General features: G+C 45.1%; 1 protein-coding gene across 1 annotated transcript in view; it reads right to left on the bottom strand.

Moving 5' to 3' along the window:
• NOC2L (NOC2 like nucleolar associated transcriptional repressor) overlaps positions 1 to 17,983 on the bottom strand; it is a 40,828-nt gene that overhangs the window by 20,634 nt on the left and 2,211 nt on the right. Inside the window, exons 2-12 of the mRNA XM_088136767.1 lie at positions 16,804 to 16,980; positions 16,173 to 16,347; positions 15,803 to 15,916; positions 15,179 to 15,299; positions 14,704 to 14,794; positions 13,048 to 13,126; positions 12,579 to 12,689; positions 10,932 to 11,045; positions 10,331 to 10,519; positions 8,616 to 8,755; positions 3,444 to 3,555 (exon numbers count right to left, since the gene is read on the bottom strand). Coding sequence (XP_087992893.1) covers positions 3,444 to 3,555; positions 8,616 to 8,755; positions 10,331 to 10,519; positions 10,932 to 11,045; positions 12,579 to 12,689; positions 13,048 to 13,126; positions 14,704 to 14,794; positions 15,179 to 15,299; positions 15,803 to 15,916; positions 16,173 to 16,347; positions 16,804 to 16,980 — 1,423 coding nt within the window. The remainder of the gene's footprint in view (positions 1 to 3,443; positions 3,556 to 8,615; positions 8,756 to 10,330; positions 10,520 to 10,931; positions 11,046 to 12,578; positions 12,690 to 13,047; positions 13,127 to 14,703; positions 14,795 to 15,178; positions 15,300 to 15,802; positions 15,917 to 16,172; positions 16,348 to 16,803; positions 16,981 to 17,983) is intronic.

The raw sequence follows: 17,983 nt of genomic DNA, 5'->3' as shown, positions 1-17,983 counted from the left end.
CTCCAAGTTGCACCCCAACTTTCTAAGGAGGGAGAAACCAATGAAAAATGGGGGCCACCTCTTCTGTTCTTTTGCCAGAACGCCACAAGGTCCAACATCAGCCCTCCAGAGAAACAAAAACAGCCCCATTTTGCAGCCCCACAACCTCGGCTATTCATTTTTGGACCCTTGTGGATCAGTCCCTCCACAGCCTCTTCGGTTCTTCTGTCTTCCACCCCCAACTTAAATGAGGCAGGGGCTTCTGCGAAGGCGGCTTCCGGAACCCCTCCTTTCTAATTTCTTTCCAAGGCCAGCTTCTGATTCTTTTCATTTCCCAGGCCATAGTGATCAACCAAGTGATCAATTTTTGGTTTCAGATACCGTTAAGAGGCATGTCTGAGTTCTAAGAGGGTTGTTTAAATTCTCAGCGATGGTTTTACACACAGCCCACAGACTTTGTTCTGATGGTTTTGGGGTTGTGCTTGAAACCCTTTGACGGATGCTGGGCAAGGGGGCAGCGTGCAAGCGCTACGAAGAAACCTTGCTTTCTAGAGAGGGGAAGACATACTGGCCTAAATCACCCCTTTGGGTCAGAGTCCCCACCTTCTCCCCAATGCTGGTGGGGGTGATGCTTTATTGGCCCCCAGTCCTGAGCTGCCCCATCCATCAGCCATTTAATTTGTGTGGGGTGCATGCGTCTGACAGGGCCTCCTCGAGCAGATTCTGGCGAACTCCCTTCCTTCAAGAGGCAGAAAGAGAGATGCCCCCTTTTGTTTCCCCTTCTAGCAAGAAGCCTGTCCGTGGAAGGAGTGCTGCTCAACAGCCCCCCGCCCCAAACTTATCATAATCGAAACGCCAACCACGCACCCCCGCAGCACCAGGCGGTGGAATCGATCCATCGATCTATACAAAAGGCAAACGATCATTATCCTTCTGCATTTGGGCGATGTGCTTTCTGCACCTTCTCTCTCTCAACACACCTCGGTCTTGCCAGAGAGTGGAGATGCTGCCGGGGAGGCGGGGGCGGTGGGGGCTGTTCTCTGTGCCAAGGGAAGCATAAACTGTCAAGGCACATCACCAATTTCCTGCTCATTTCCAGTGACAGTGGCTTGGGGAATATCGGCACCCGGAGGGACCTCAGGAGACGCCCGAGCTGTCATCGTGCTGGTGACAAAAGCGGGGGGGGGGGGAGGAAGCCAAGCGGGAGGAAGCAGGTTAAAAAAAAATAAAAGAGGAGAATCATGGGGGGGGGGGGGTTGCATTAGACTGCTGCGGATGGGAAGAACAGCATTTCCAGCCAAGGATTCTGCAAGCCAAACAGACTGGGAATCTAAGCATCTCCAGGTTTGAAGACCGGGAAAGAAATCCATTCAATTTCTCCAGCCTTTTCTCTATTGCTGTCTCTGCAGATGCATTCTGCCTGAAAGGTGGGGCCATTGGGGGGGGGCCATTGGGGGGGGGTCCCTTTTGGAGTTTTAAAGGTCTCTCCCACTCTCATCCCCACTCCTAAAAAATTCTCCACCCCCCTCCCTTCCCCAGGACCACCGACAACTGCGCCGTGCTGAAACGTGGCAGCAAAACGGCGAAATTTCGGGGTCGCTTCAGCTCTCTTCCCCTTCCCCAGATAAAGGTGAAAACGGGAAGGTGAAGCTTTACACCCGCAGCCGTCCCCCATCCTGAAAAAAAGCCCCACATTTTCACCTTTATCTGGGGAAGGGGAAGAGAGAGGGGCTATCCAAACGGGCCATTTTTTTGCCAGCGTGTTTTGGCCTGCCAATGTCTATCTAAGAAGAACTTGGCATAGAAAGAAGGGACCATCTCGTGAGGGTCCCCAAGGGAAGCGGACAGCACCAATGTAACGCGAGCCAAAAGATGTGGCAAGTTTGCACCGAGGAGGGCGAAGGCGTCTTTCTCCCTTGCGCCGTCCCAGGCGCCCACCCCGTCAGACATGCCCACCCTTGCTGTTTTCTCAAAAGGCCCTCAGCGAAAGCCATGGGTATTTTCTTCCCACTCCCACCCAGCCCAAGCGGGAAAGACGCTTGCTGCTGGCCCCTGCCGCATCGGATGTGGCTGAGGGCAGAGAGCTGGAGGCCAAACAAGCATAAACCACGCGAACGTCTGGGTTGATCTATGCGGCTTGCCACGAGGGACAGCTGTTTTCTACCCAAGGCTGAGACAGGGGGAGGAGAACACACAAAGAGACACACACAGAGTGAAGCAAGGGGAGGGGTGGTGCAAAAGACGTGGGGTTGCTTCAACCCGACAGGCAGAGCCTCGGCACAGTGAGCGGAGAGGAAGGAGGCGAACATGGGAGGGGGCGGCGGTCCAGAAGCCACAAGGGGTCCCGGGGACGCAGAGAGGCCTCGCTGGCAGCTAAAAAGGATGTGGTTAACAAACGGACGTTTGCAGCAACGTTTGGGGGAGGAAACAAAAGCCACAAGAGCCTTTTTTCGCCTCCTTGCGATTAGCAACGAACCGAGGCGGCTTGGCCAATTCCCAAAAAAACAGGTCTCGCCCCCTCCCCGCCGCCCCTTCCTCCGGCTGCACCATCTGCCGTCCCCTTTTTGTTAAAGCCCGCAAGGGGCTTCAGGGGGGAAGCAAGGGTCGCGAACCGCAGTCCGGGGCCAATGCTGAAAACCGAAGGAAGAAAAGAGCAACACGGAGGGCGCCTGAAAGGATCTGAGTTTATTTTTATTCGCGGGGTGTGCGTCTCATTTTTTCCGGCAAGGGTTGGAGGGAGTAAGTTGAAAGTCCACCCAGCAGAGTTTTCCCGGTTGTCAGATGGGTGGAAGGAAGAGAGACAGGGTGGGAATCTGTCTGAGAGTTGTGACTCCTCCTATTCTCAAAGTGAGTCTAAAGCAGTGTTTTTCGGGTTTAAGAGGTGTGGACTTCAACTCCCAGAATTCCCCAGCCAGCATGCTGGCTGGGGAATTCTGGGAGTTGAAGTCCACTCAACTTCTAAAGTTGAGTCCAACTTCTAAAGTTGAGTCCAAAGCAACTGCCAGCCAACATCCATGCCCTGAGAGCTGACGAGGCAATCTGGAAACCGCAGGGAATTTAAGCCCCTGCTTAAGCACACGGAAAGGGTTACTGAGATAGCAACTGTAGAGGGAAAGGAAAATAAATGTAAGACAGCCTTCAAGCATCACCTCTCACTTGGAGCCAACTTCACCCCTTACTCTTCCATCTCTAGGGGTCTGCACCCCATGGCCATAAAGTCCGAGCACAAAAACGATGTCCTGGTTTTATGTACTTTGCAAAACATCACCCCAATCCATCTCGATTACGCACGGTCTGTATCTTAAACACTAATATCGCTTCACGTCTTTCTTACTGTTTATAATAAAGATACAGACCTTGCAATCGTTTTTCCCTAGATCCCAATCGTCTTGGGCACCGCTTGGATTATGCGCTTCCGCTCGGGTGGTGTACAATTTGCAAAATCTGTTTTTACTGACACTCACCTCCAAAATAAAGGGCAGGACAGGAATGAACGTGTGCGTGCTCTCTGACAGCAGGGTTAGCGCCCGAACGCAGTGCATACGCAGAGGGTAGAAACGCGCTGTAGGTACCAGCCTGGCAAAGGAAGAGGATAAAGAACAAGCGGGTCAAAAGCCATTCAGAGACCAAGAAGTGACCTATATATGTAATTTAAAGAGAGGAGGAGCAATATTAAGTTTGTCTATAACCGCTGTAAGAAGATCGGAAGTTGTCTCTTTAAGTATCTTTCTAATTTTCTTTATCCTTATCCGTTTAAAGATCTTGAATGAAAATTATATTTTTAAAAAAACCCACGGTATGGATTCTTTCAGCAGGAAGATTATTAAGTAATGTTTATAATCACCAAGCTGTTCCATTACTAGCCCTTCAATGCCTATCTTCAGCAAAAGTTGCTCCTTTCTTTGGCTAATTGGCGAAAATGCGGTTGCTGCTTTGGCGAAGCAACTGGGGGTCAGAAATTCTGTTTAGATCCCCTTCGTTTTCTTTGCTCTTTACTCAGAATAGGATCTGCTGCTGTGGATTCAGGGCAGACCTCTTCCTATTCTCCTTCCTCTGCAAACTTTAAAGCGAGGCATTTAAAGTTCTGCCTGCAAACCGAGAGACTTAAAAGCCAAACCACTTAAAACACACACACGTACACACCTGCGCTTTCTAAGTCATTCCTTGATTGCAGCCTGGCCCCCCCCAACTTGGCAAGCAACAGCGCCCGCTGAGATCATAAAAACCACAGAGGGTGAATATCTGCACCCACCACACAGTATAAATCACCCACTGCCCCTCCCCCAGAAAATAGTAAAATAATTATCATTGGATCCATTATGGAAATAAATCCATTTTTGCACCTACGGCCTGGCAATCGGGGAGGAGGGGGGATGACGAAAACCTTCTACAAGAATTAATTGATTGGGGGATAAACCTGTTAAAAGATATAGATTTACAGTAAACCAGGGCCATTAATTTTGGAACGCTTGGCGATCTGACAGCCAGCTTAAAAACTTCCCAGCGGCCAGGGACGGCGCAGGGACAATGCACGTGACAGTGGCCCTGTCGCCTGGTGGACCTACTGACCTGGAAGCTAAGAAGGCAGGAGGTGGAGAGATGGCAAATCGAGATTAAAGAGGCCCTCCTGTTCTTGAGCTCGGAAATCCAGAGCTGTTTCAGAAAAGACAAATCTTGCTTGGATTTGAGGTGCCTTCCCCCTTCTGTTGGCCAGATCTCCAAGGATGGTGAAGCTACTTCATGTGTATCTTCAACATTCAGCTGGATGGACCGGAGGTCGAGCAAACAAAGCCAGAAACAGGCACCAATGGGGCAAATGCAAAGCTGGAGTGGCAAAGGAAATCTTGGCAGCGAATGACAGGAACCTCAACAATTTGTCTTCTTGTTGGCCATGGCCTTCAGGCCCAGGACAATCAAAATTCCCAGTGGGCCAACGGGCAGAGGAATTGCCAAGCCCTGATTTATGAGGGCACCATCTGACCTCTTCCCACTGTTTGTTTATATTTAAAAAAATTCTAAGAATAAGAGACAAATCAAAAGGAGAAAGAAATGCAAGAAACAAAAAAACCCTAACAGAAGAAATACAATGACTTCCAACCTTCTTTTCAGCAGATACAGTGGAACCTCGGGTTACGAACGCTTCTGTTAACAAACTTTTCGGGTTACGACCAGCTCCAGCCGCAAAAATTTGCTTCGGTTTGCGAACTCCGCCTCGGGTGACGAACAGGATCCGCGGCCATTTTCCGCCCTGACACGTGGCCCGCAGCCATTTTCCCGCCCGTGACACGTGGTCCGCGGCCATTTTCCCACCTGTGACGCATGGTCCGCGGCCATTTTCCGCCCTGACACATGGTCCGCAGCCATTTTTCCGCCCATGACACGTGGTCCGCGGCCATTTTTCCGCCCGTGACACGTGGTCCGCAGCCATTTTCCGCCCCTGACACGTGGTCGTAGGGAGGGGGACTCTCCCTCCAAGCAATAGCCGCCTCCCTGTCCTCCACGCCAGAACGGATTAACGGTAATTACATTGAACCTTATGGGAAAATTTGCTTCGGGTTGCGACCAATTCAGGTTGCAACCAGAGTCACGGACGAATTAAGTTCGTAACCCGAGGTACCACTGTAGTTACAGTTTTATAGTCCCTCCTCCCTCTTAGATATTATATAAATCCCTTCACCCCTTATTTAATCTACATCTTTCTTAATCTTCAAATCCATAAATCATCATTTCATTTCTTTCACCTTTCAGCAAAAAGCCCACCTCTTCCTACTTATCCTGATCCAAGCCAGTTTCTCTCTGCATGTTGATTCCTGGCACTTCTTCCCAACAGACCAGCGGGGGCCTGACCCACACCATGCTGACAGGCAGCGTGCAAAGTTTCAGATGTGAAAAGTTTTGAGTGCAAAAGGTTCCCATTTATATTTAAAATGCTCCACCTTGGATGTCAAGCAGCTGTTCCAGCCACCCCAGAAGCATTCCACAGCAGCTGCTTGGATCTCAAGGCCCTTCTGAGACGCTTGGAAGGACTGCTTCGAACTCCAAACAGCTGTTTTAAATTCCAAGTATTGGCACAGCACCAATTGTGATACCCTAAAAGCATCTGGAAAAAATAGTAACTAATATTTATTCCATTTACATAGCCGCCCATCTCACTTTTACGTGACTCTAGGTGAAATTAGCTAATAACAGTAATAATATCCTTACTACAGCGTAGAGGGGGGATCAAAATGTCTCTCTCTCTATAATCATTCCTAAGCCATTCGCTTCTGTACTTTAGATCTGCTTTAGACCTCTGCTGCATTTAAAGGATGTTTTTAACCCGTAGGTCACGCGGATCCCTTAAAAGAGCGACCGGCTTATCAAAATCTTTTAAACAAAGAACAACATGCATTTAAATAGGACACTCAGGGAATGTGGGTCAATATTATCATCCTTCACTGCAGACTGTCTTGCTCAAGAATTTCCCAAGGAAATAAAACAATGTAAGACAGAACTTTGCAAGACCCAAACGCACACCCACACACTGGTGCTCCCAGATGAGCAACTGTGTGGATTTTGCCCGCAGCTGGTATCACTCAGGTGAGGGGGTCTGGCCAGACTAGAGGTTGCCTTTCCCCCCAAATGGTGCTGCTTGAGCTAAAATGCAACTGCAGGACCCAAAGGACGAGAGGACGTGTGTGAATGTGGTTCAGGTCCACCTCTCTGTCCTAACCTGCAGCTTTTGCTCCCTTTCTTGGGGAAATTCTGTTTTTGTTTCACTTTGCCCTCAAAGATTTGTGCCAACCCAGACCTTCCTCCCCCTTTCCACCAATTCTAGCTGCCCCAAAGAGCACTCTCCACCCCTCCCCTCCATCTTTGCTAACACAAGGGGAATTCACAACAGTCAGCCCGCCCGTCCCCCCAAGGCACGGGAGAGCACCAGGTTTCAGAAAAACCACAAAGGGAGAGACCGATTCGTTCCCCTGCAAGTGTCACATCGCTAGTTTTCGTCTTTAAGCGCATTTAAGATTCTGCCCTGGACTGTGCCTGGAGCAAGGAAGCTGCCACAGATGGCAACCCCGCTCTCTCCGTTCTGTCAAAGCTAGCAAACCCCCTTTGCGCCCCACATCCCAGGATATTCACCTGCTCTTAAGCCCTTTTCACTGGGGCCTAGTGCCACCTTCTGGATAGAGCGATCGCAGCTTTAAAAAGAGGAAATAAACCCGCCCAGCAGGAGGGGGACTGACCTACGGAGGTCTGAATGAATTTAAAACAAACCAGGAGGAAGGCAGAGTTGATGCTGTGGGTTTTCTCCTGCCTCCCCAAAGGGACCAACAGGAGCCTCAGTGGGGATAAACCCAGGCTCAGCCACTCAACGCATAGGGTGGTCTTTCCCGGTCTTTGTTCCCACCAACCTTCCTCTCCAAGGTTGGGGTGTGGATAAAACTGGAAGGAGGTAAAATGCTACCCAAACTCTAAACTTTCAAAAGTTATTTCTTGGTTAAAGTTACTCCTTTTTTGAGGAGGATATGATGGCTTCCATAAGGATCTCCCTTCATGTGAGCATCACCAAAGCAGCCCAGTGGGATAGGCTGTGTGGAGTGAGGACGACTGGCCGAACATCACCTCTGTGGCTGACCCAACTCTCTATTCTGGTGTTTCTCAACTTTGACGATTTTGAGATGCATGGACTTCAACTCCCAGAATTCCAGGAGTTGAAGTCCACGCATCTTAAAGTTGCCACGGTTGAGAAACATTGCTCTGTTCCATCATCCTGGCTCTTGAATCTACTATACAGGCTGACCTTTAGAATAAATCTTCTTGGGGGTGCCTCAATGCCACCCACAAATGGAAAACGAATTTTAAACATGTCAGTGTTTAAAACGAAAAAAAGGAAGCTTTTTTTTTTAACCCCGGGATTTTGGAAAAAAGGAATAAAAAGGGGGCTCGAGCAAGTAGTTTCCTCGCTCTGAACTGCACTGTGACTTTTTCTACGTGCAAAACGCAGGCAGGAATCGGGAGGGCTGCTAAAGCCAAGGGGAATCTCTCCGGCAGAGCCGCTCAGATGACTGATTTATCTGCCAAGACAGGTGGAAAACGGCCTCGCTTCCTCGACAGGACAATTAAAAGCCCCGCTTAAGGGAGGGAAAGACATCTTGGGGGAAGAGAGGTTTGGCGGGCAGGGGAAGAAGCAAGCGCTGACACCATTTAGAACCGTTTATCTTATCAATGCTCAAAGGGGCCTGGGAAGAACAGCAGGATGGCATTTAAGAGAGGGGAAAAAAAACCTAGAATCTGAATGCAGCGTTAATGGGATTGCTGGGGGAAAAATCGACTGCGCAGCCATTCGCCAAGGGTGGCTGCAACAGAGGTGTGCGTCCTCTGTGGTTACGGGGGTCTTCCTTAAAAAGCATCTCACCATCACTGACCCTGAGCATTTGGGGGAGCACTCGGCGATTTTTAATGCAAAAGCTTCGGGCTTGAAATGCTGCTCTTGCAACTTGAAACCCACAGCCTTTCTGAGCGGGAAGAATCCCAAATCCAAAATGTTTTCTTAGTCCTACCTACTATCGCTGACCATTTCTTAATCTGACCCTTTGGAAGTCATCATGTGGTCAAGGGGGTGCCAAGGGGGGAAGCAATCTGCAGCTACTTACTTAACGCAGCCAATGACGACTTGGGTCAAGGGGTAAATCAGAGGTTGCATGACTTCGTTCGGATGCATCGTGCTCAGAACCCGGCACCAGAAATACAGGCAATGAACGTACTGCCAGTTGTAAACGGACTGATAGTTTTCCTATCAGAAAAAGAAACGCAGAAAACTTAACGAACCACATTGTAAGATCCGAAACTGTTCAGAATTGTAATGAGAGTATTTTTCCTTTTCCGTCCCCCTCCCCTTTCCCTTTCATGCTGTGACTTTTTAGATTGTGAGCCTACAAAGGTAGGTTTGTTTTTTTTAACTGAGCTGTAAACTGCACATTAAGTCTTTCCGGATGAAGAGCACAAGAAAAAATATTTAGAGGAAGATGATACTGAATTACCATCTGTCCTAGAATACATTGATCACAACACTGTTATTTAAACACTGAGTTTATGCCTCCTCCAGGCTAGGAGGAGACCAAACATTTCCTAAAATATAACTGGGGACTCTGAATTGGTCCGTTTGTGAATTAAGGTCTAGAACACGCTTGGGCCAAGAATGCAGGCAAGAAAGATTATTTGCTATGATTTCCTTCAAGAAGAGGTGAAATTATCTCAAGAACAAGTTGGATGAAATATTTGCTCTCCAAATGTAATTTCAACTAGTATCTCGTGCAGCAGCCAGATTCATCTTTATATTACTATATTCTAATGATGTGGCTACTTTTCTTATGTTAGCCCATTATTTTGGTATTCCCTAAATAAAACTTAAAATTCTGAAACTTTTTTTAAAAAAATCTTGCCTGGATTGTCATTTATTTTACCACCACTTGGTGGCAGTGATTATTTCCTGGTTAAAATTGTGTTTCAGGTCCTACAGGAGGGGGAAATTCTCACAATCTGTGCCTCAAATTCATGGCTTATCCCAAGGCACCACCATGTAAGAGAATCCAAGACATCTTCTATATTTTGTTTTCACCTTCCACCCAGCTTCTGATATCAAAATCAGCCTCAATTTGGACACTGAAAAGGATCTGCAATGGGGACATATTTCTTTCTTCCAGTGTGGCTTTAACACAAAAAGTTAGCAAGAAATATGGTCTGGAATTCAGCTGCACTGATGTGGGTTGTTTTGGTCCAAAAAATGCTATTTCCCAACACACTTTAGATGCAAAATAAATTACAAATTTCTGTCCCATTTCTGTTGGTCTGTTCTTGTTACTGTTGTTATTATCAGTATTATAAGCTTATATTCCAGGTTTACTACATTCAAGGCAGCCTCGTTTCTATTCATTTATTATATTTGTTTTTACAGCGTTCCTAGGCCAACCCTCTCTGAAAATTCTCAATTTGCTTTTCACATCAAAAGGAAAGCAGGGAGACTAAAGGACACTGAGTCTATCATTCACTGAGTCTAACATCCAAATTTTCAGGTGCCTCCTACCACATTCCTGATTTGGACTTCAAAATGAGAAATGTTCTGAAATATAAATCAGTTAGGATTTATAACAGCAGAGAACAAGCAGGGTGGGTGGCAAATAATCAAAGCGGTGGGGAACATCTCCATCTCCTCCCCATCTTGTCCAAACACAACCTTCTAAACGTCTCCTTGAAGCCTACAAGCCCCACAAGAAAACCGAGCTTCCCCATCTCTGGTTCTCTAGCTGCTGTTACTAGTACTTCCTCTAACCATGGAGGCTCCACTACTCACTCATTCACATAAACCCACCTTCTTCTTCATGGTCATGGCACCACGCAAGTGGATGGCCAGCTGCCGGATGTAAATGAAGGCCTGCTGGTAGGAAACACCGTGGTCCAGAGCGTACATCTCGATCAGAGTCCGCTGCATGAAGTTGATCAGAGGGAGGACGTTGGGAGAGGTGAACCTTGAGTTCTTGACATAGGAAATGTACATTTGCTGAAGGGGGAGGAAGAAGAAAAACACGACCAGATGATTATGGCGATCTTTGTTTCATCCAACTAGGGACTGATCAAACTAGACTAAATCTGCAATGAGCTTTTTTTTTTTTAAAAAAAAGAGATTTTTATCAACCTTTGTCCCCCAATATTGGAGCAATCAGGCACAACAAACACAGAAATCAGGGTGCTTGCCCTAATACAGGTTGAATCAAGGGTGTCTGCATTGGGGGAGGGGTCCCCCAAAAATCATTTGGGCTATCGGGATGAAAATAGGGGCAGGTGACAGACTTTTCTCAGGATCGTGGGTGTTTCTCAGCAGCTACAGCCCAATCCAAGACCCCTTTGATATGGAGCGATGGTTCTCAACTCCAGCAATTTTACAGTTCGTGTGGTTTCTGTTACCATCTTACCTTGAGAACAGAGGCTAAGTAGGCTTCTTGCTTGTGCCGGCAGATTTTGTTCAGCACCAGGAAAGCTAGAACCCTTACAACTTCATCGCCCGTGCTCCAGAGTCGAATCGTTTGCTTAACAAAAGAAGAAAATATATTTTTTTTCCCATTTTCGTTTTGCTTTTAAAATGAGATGCCTCTAGCCTTGGAAACTGTTCAAGGAAATTTAGGCAATTGAAAAAAATTTCAAAACTTTTCATGGCCCGAAACAGTGTTTCTCAACCTTGGCACCTATAAAACATGTGGACTTCAACTCCCAGAATTCCCCAGCCAGCATGCTGGCTGGGGAATTCTGGGAGTTGTAGTCCATACATCAAAACTGCCAAGGTTGAAAAATACTGGCCTAAAAGAATGTGAACCCCATTCCCCAGAGTTTGCTTCGGTGATGTCATGGGAAAGACCAAGCTATTTCTATGTTTTGGGGTTTTTAGGGGCAACAAGTGGACTGGGAAGCCAATCCCCTCGCTCCTTAATTATGCCAAATTCCAGCTGAATGATTTGGGGCTTAGAAGAGCCTGCTCTGATTTCCACGATTACTTTGGGCAGCCAAGACTAAATTTACCTTGCTGGAAATGGGCCCCTGTGCAACCCAATTTCAGCTAGGAAAACTTGAGCCACAATGGGGTGCTGGTAAGGCTGTACAGGCAATTGTAAGGTGGGCCAGGCAATTCCCACTCCTCAAATGATTCCCCTGCTTATTCATTCGCCCTCTGCTTTCTAAAAGAGGCGTAATCCTTTAAGGACATTCTAGCAAGCTGAGATATCCTATCCTTTGCAAACCCAGTTATTATAAGCCCCCCAAAGCATCGTTCAGAAACGTAACACCCATTAATGTAACCTTAAGAAGAGACAGTTGAAATAAAGCTACTTATTCCACATGAGGCTGCATGCAATGTTTATGAACCAGTGGAACTGTTTTTTAAGCTCATTAAAATGCAGTAATTTCAAAGCCTTTTGACTGCTAATTTATACAGTGTGTTAATAGTTTTAACTAGTGTCTTTTCCACATCCTGTTGTGGGATGTTGCTTAAAAATGACAAGTTTAGGTTCATGCACACTACTTGGGGCTTCTGAAAAGCTGGTTCTAAACAAAACACTTAACAAGATAAATCCAAGCATTCACTTTTGGTTCCAGTCCCTCTTTTCCCCGACTCTCTGTAATTTTGGCGTTCGTCACAAAAAATACACCACTCATTAGTTTAAAACTGGGATTCTGCCCTTTAGGAATGCAATTCGGGGGTCAAATAGTGTTAATGTTAGCGTTTAGAGTTTTATAGAGAGTTTTAGTCATTTCTTAAGATGATATAGTGAACCTATTTCTATACTGTTAATTTTAAATCATGTAATTGTAAACCCTTTGTTTATTTACTGATATTTTATTCTTCATCCACTAAGTCTTTTTCTTTTGTGAAGCTATTTATGTGTCCTTAAATATTTTAAACAAACAATTTTTTTTTTAAAGGAAAAGAAAAACCTAAGCCCCCAAAAAAGAGTTTGCCTGGATCCCATCATCTATGACTGAGGCCAGGGTATCCAATTTTAAAAGGGGGAATCCGGCTTCCAGGTCTTGTTCCTGCATCTTCTGACCAGCCCTGCTGTTGAACTGACCTTAAGTAGCACGCGGCACTGTTTGGGGAAGCTTAAGTAATAAGGCACGATGGCACTGACGTGCTGGAGAACGGCTGTTGTTACTGAGGCTTGGGTTAAACACGACAGGAGCTGCAGACAGACAGAAGACAGAGATAAAATCCCCATCAATCTGGCTCAAAGGCCACACCAATTTCAAATCCCCTTCCGCGCTCCCTTCTGCCCCCGTTCAACCATGGCAGAGGGGATCTACGGCTTTCTGAATGTTGCATTTCCGCAATTCTGCAGAATTGCAGAATTTCTGCAATTCTGCATCATCAGCCATGACGGGTGCTGAGAGTCGAACTATGGACTTGCTGAGGATTATCTCTCTGCCCAACCCTCTTCTATTAGAAACTGGGGATAAAAGAGCTTCCAAAAACAGGAAGAGATGCCCAGCATCAGAAAATGACCAAATTTGATCCTAATCTGCTAAGTGGCTTAAACTTACCTGGATGGTACAACCGAGGTGCATTTTGATGTCCAACCGCAACTTGCTCCATAGTGGGCTGGAGGAAGGCAAGACTAACCTAAAACAATTAAGAAAAGCATGATTTAGAGGGAAATATGATTCAGGCGCTGTCAGCCTTCTGTCTAATTGATGGAAGATTCCTGAATTTCAACTGGGTTAACCGCTGTTCAACCGGAAAGGCTCATGGACAGGCCTTCCTTGCCCAAGACGGATTTAAAATTCAATGAGATCTGGAGAAAACGTCTACCCCAACCAAGCAACTTCTCCCAAAAGCATGCAGCTGTTGCCATCTGGAATTTTAGAAACCGAAACTGTTTATTTTAATTTGCACCCCACACAAACATGGGAATGTATATTCCTTGCCTTCCCAAGGGCTGATTTTGTTATCTGCTTTACGGAAAGGGAACCGAGTCCGGAGGACACACAGCTTGCTATGCCTTATCTGTACCCAGTGGAAATACGCAATCAAGTTGCTTTGGGTCTGAGCTGAATGAAGCTAGTCTCTGAATATGCTGGCTTCTGGGCTAGCTACTAACCCAGCCTGGCTTTCTGCGGCTCAGAGAGTCAGCCAAAGATAGCTGTGAGCTGAGATCACGTGCAGAGAAGGGCATATACAAAGGCGCACCATCATCCAGACCACCGGTGCCCATGATGCTAGACAGATCAGATAGCTGCAAATCACGCCCCAGCTAGAAAGAAGGGATTAATTGTACCCTTGCTAACCAGCTGTTGGTTTTTGCGGTCCGAATGGAAAATTTGACACTGACCCTGTCAACTATCAAATTTCCTAGATTTACCTCTGGGAAATTATTCTTCAGGGTTTTGGTAGTACTGGGATCCTAGTGCAGTTGAAATATCGCCAGATGGATTGTACCCTCGTCAACACCAACAATCCTTCGCTCGACCTCGGAATCAGATTGACCCATTTTCTGCCCCTGCCCAGAACACCCACTTGAAACTGAGTTCACACTCAACACACCAGGCCACAAAAGAACTCAAATTAAAGCTAACCAACTCAGCAGGTTGTGTCAATAAAGCTGCTGTGGCTTTAAATAGACTAGTGAGTAAGCATAAGAGGCATTTTCTTTCTGACACCCCATTTGCTTTTGCTCCTGTAAAATTTGTATTGATGCGATGCTTCTGTTCCTCCTTTGACTCCAGAACTGAATCTTAACAATGCAGGCACAGATGCCACATTAAATCAAGATTGCTTGGGAAGGATTATTGCATTTGTTCTAAGCTAAGAGAGTTTACATGGTTTTTTAGAGCTAAATTCTATTTTTGTAGAATTTAGTTTAGGCTGTTGTTTTAGGACTCACTCGCAGCAAGAAGAACAATCTTGAAAGTCCAGGTTCAATTTCATAAACGAAGCATTATCCATTTCACGATTATTCACTGTTTATTTCATAAATAAATAGATGCTTCAGTGCTTACCATGTTTGGGGCTTTAATGTGTTTTTTTAGAAAACAGGACATAGAATTGTACTTTTTAAAATTAATAGTTAATGAAAACTCTGCTCAGAGTGGATAGAAAAATGCCCTTAGGAATTGAAGGAATAGTGAATTGCGTGGTGGCAATTCACAGACTGGAAGAATAAAACGTAAACAAATGCAAAAAAAGAATTATCGACTTACTTTGATTTGTTTTTCGCCGGTTTCACCTGAAGCAATCTTTGCAGCAGAACAAAGAGGTCACGGACACAGAAGGAGACAAGAGTGTTGAAAACTAAACAGGAGAGGAAAAAAATATGGACATTCCATAAATGAATTTAGTAGTCATGAGAGATACAATCTTTTATATGCACATAACTCAATCCGACAGGGCCTACACATTGCCCTAAACTCGAATTCAGTTTGCTTGGTTTTGGTTTAGTATCTTTTGTGAACGCAATCATTCGTGGCTTGCAAGTTATGGTTTATGACTTAGTGCTCCCTAGAGCCGCCCTGGAGTTGGGCAGCATCTAAATCTAATGAAATAAATAGCAAACCCACAACTTAAACATCAAGCCTTGCTAAAAGCAAACCACGACTTAGTGCAAAATGTAAACAAAGACAGGGCGTGTTCATTTTTTAAAGTCGTTTTTGCAAAACTTGGCTCTTGCAGATTTACCTGTGCTGTCCGCGACTTTGAACTTGCCAGAATCTGGCCCTGCCGATTCCCCTTTGGCGGTGACCACGCAGGCTTTAAAAGCTTGAGTGATCTCATGGAACAGCCTAGGCGAGAGTTTCTTCTGCGTGGGAAAAAGTGAAAGAGGAAGGAGGTCAGTGCAGCAAAATTGGAAGAAACCACCACTGACATTAGCTGAAAATGGGGCACGTGAAGAAAACATCTTCAACAAATGGAGAGCCAGTCTATCTATCAATCAATCAATCATCCATCAATCATCTTGGCTACACTTGATACTAATACCAAAAGGAGCAGAACACGTTTCTTTTTTTAAAACCGTTAATACAGGGAATCGTATGGATGATCATTGTTAACTGAAATTGTGTAAAAGTTTACATACGTGTATGGGAACCCTCATATTTTTTATATTATTTTTTTTCTGTTCTGCTTTTTTCTCTATTCTTTTTTCCTGTTCTGCTCAATTAAACGAAAGCATGTATACATACATCTGTGAGTTAGAGAGAGAGAAGCTGCTTTATCTATTCTGGGTAACACCTTGCATATTTAATCAGCATGATTTGTGGCTCCTCAAGGAATGCTGCTTTTTAAAAGAATCGCTTCTCTTACCTCTGCCGCTTCCTTCCACTGTTCCACCATTTTCAATGTCACCGTGATGAAGTCAAATTTTTTCCGCTTAACTGTTTTTCCTTCTTCTTCCTCATCTTCATCATCACTTGCTTCCTATCAAAGTTTTTTTTTTTTAAGAAAATGGCATTAGCCCAAAACGGGTGACTTCGGGGACACAGTCGTGCAGTTTTCTCGGGAATAAAAAGAAATTGGTTTCTCTGGTCTTCATTTTTTTTTGTGTCTACAGTCTTGGAGAAGATCCGAGTCTTAACCAAGTCGGATTCTAATTAGCATCAGAGCCACCAAGAGCAGCTGGGTGATTCCTGCTGCAAAGACGTGTATTGGGACATCCTGAAAATAATTTAATTACCTCTAATTTTTCAGGCAACACGTGAAGGCCTTCCTCTTCATCAGAACTGTCGGAGTCATCAAAATTAAGCAGCGTCTTGTCATTTTCTTCCAGGAACTTGTAGAATTCTGGATCTCGTTCCTTTAGTCGAGAGAGCTGGTCTTTATGCTGTGAGGCGTGACCTTTTTTAATTTTCCTGGACAATGGAGAAGAGTTTAAGGAATTTAACTCTTATTTTGTTGTTCTAGAATGTTTAGAATGTAAAGCACCAGAGTTGATGGGTCTCTCCTCAGTTGAATCACATACAGTTCATTGCACAGCTTTGGTTTAGAGCACCACTTCTCAACCTTGGCTCCTTTAAGTTGCGGACTTCGACTCCCAGAATTCCCCAGCCAGCACGCTGGCTGGGGAATTCTGGGAGTTGAAGTCCGCCCATCTTAAAGTTGCCAAGGTTGAAAAACACTGCTTTAGAAGAAACCCTTTCCCATTTTCTTCAAGGAAAGACAATGGAGACAAAGCAAAGTTGGTTTGCTCTTACCATCTTCTCATCTCGGAACTCCAGTCACTTCCAAACCGAGATTCCTAGGCACGCGGTTTAAAAGCCACTGTAAATAAATCTATCTATCCATCCACCCTAGTCATGAAAACTCACCTTTCCACGGGTATCAAATTACACCCTGGTTTCCTTTTGCTGTCCACTTTTGAAGGCGGCTTTCTAGTCTCATCTTCCCCAGAAATTGGAGTATCTTCTCCCGATTCATCATCCACGTCGGAATCAAATCCAGAGGTTAAAAACTCATCCACGCTCAAGTCGCCCAGTTTTTTGCATCTGAAAAAGCAAATTAGACAGGTTTTTAAAAACAAGACCTCTTTTATTTCAGCTGGTCTGGTTTAGAAAGGCCAGAGCGTTATTATGACAGCCTCTTCTAGCTGCTTCCCCGTCTAGCAAATATATGCTGGACCTCCATCTCCAACTTTGTTAATTTCCCATTAGCGAAATGAACACTATTTGCACCACTGCTTTAAATCCTGAAAATGAGAAAATCTCAGAGCGAATCAGAGCTCTACTAGGACCCCCAAGCAAATTTCAGAGCTTAGCGTTCTTTCATTCTTGAGTTTTGAAGAAAAACGGTTTAAAGAATTATTAAAACCGTCCAAAAGAAATGAGCAATAATTGCAGAAGCCCAAAGCATATTATAAAGATATTGAAGTAGCAATTAGCAGTTGAGTGGGGGCGGGGGGGAGGATGCTTTTTCCTATTAAATAAAATAGATTTTTATGAAGAAAAATGGTTCATACGAGTCTGAAATCTTCTGGAAATAATGGGGAAGTGGGTGAGGAAAAAGGGATCCATCACTCCTTGGGGCCCCAAAATAAACAAGTGTGTGTCTGTGTGTATATACATATATATGTTTATGTGTGTGTATACACACACACACACTATATATAACATTTATTTTATATATATATATTAGTTTTATATCTTCATCTATCTCAGAATAGCAACTCTGGGAGGCTGATACAAGAGAAAACTCCAAATACTATGGAAACTCGAACATACACACACACAACAATTTAAGGCTCTTTTTTTAACAATTGGGTTTAATTGTATGCCACCCACAGTCACATCCGTGCGATGGGCATCTATATAAATTTGATAAACACAATAACATAAACTGAAGGCAAAAACCCATCAAAATCCTGCATTACTTTATAAGTAACTACAGTACCTACAATTTATAAATTATTTATAACAATTTAGTATTGGGGGGATTGTTCTCAGCTTCCTTCTGAGCTTTCAATCCCATTTAACTGCCCAGAGTCACAGCAGT

Source organism: Python bivittatus, unplaced genomic scaffold, assembly GCF_059951505.1.
Source record: "Python bivittatus isolate LINGU-HERP-01145 unplaced genomic scaffold, Pbiv_v1 ctg000090_np1212, whole genome shotgun sequence".
NCBI classification, from domain to species: Eukaryota; Metazoa; Chordata; class Lepidosauria; order Squamata; family Pythonidae; genus Python; species Python bivittatus.
This window is presented reverse-complemented; position numbering and strand designations above follow the sequence as displayed.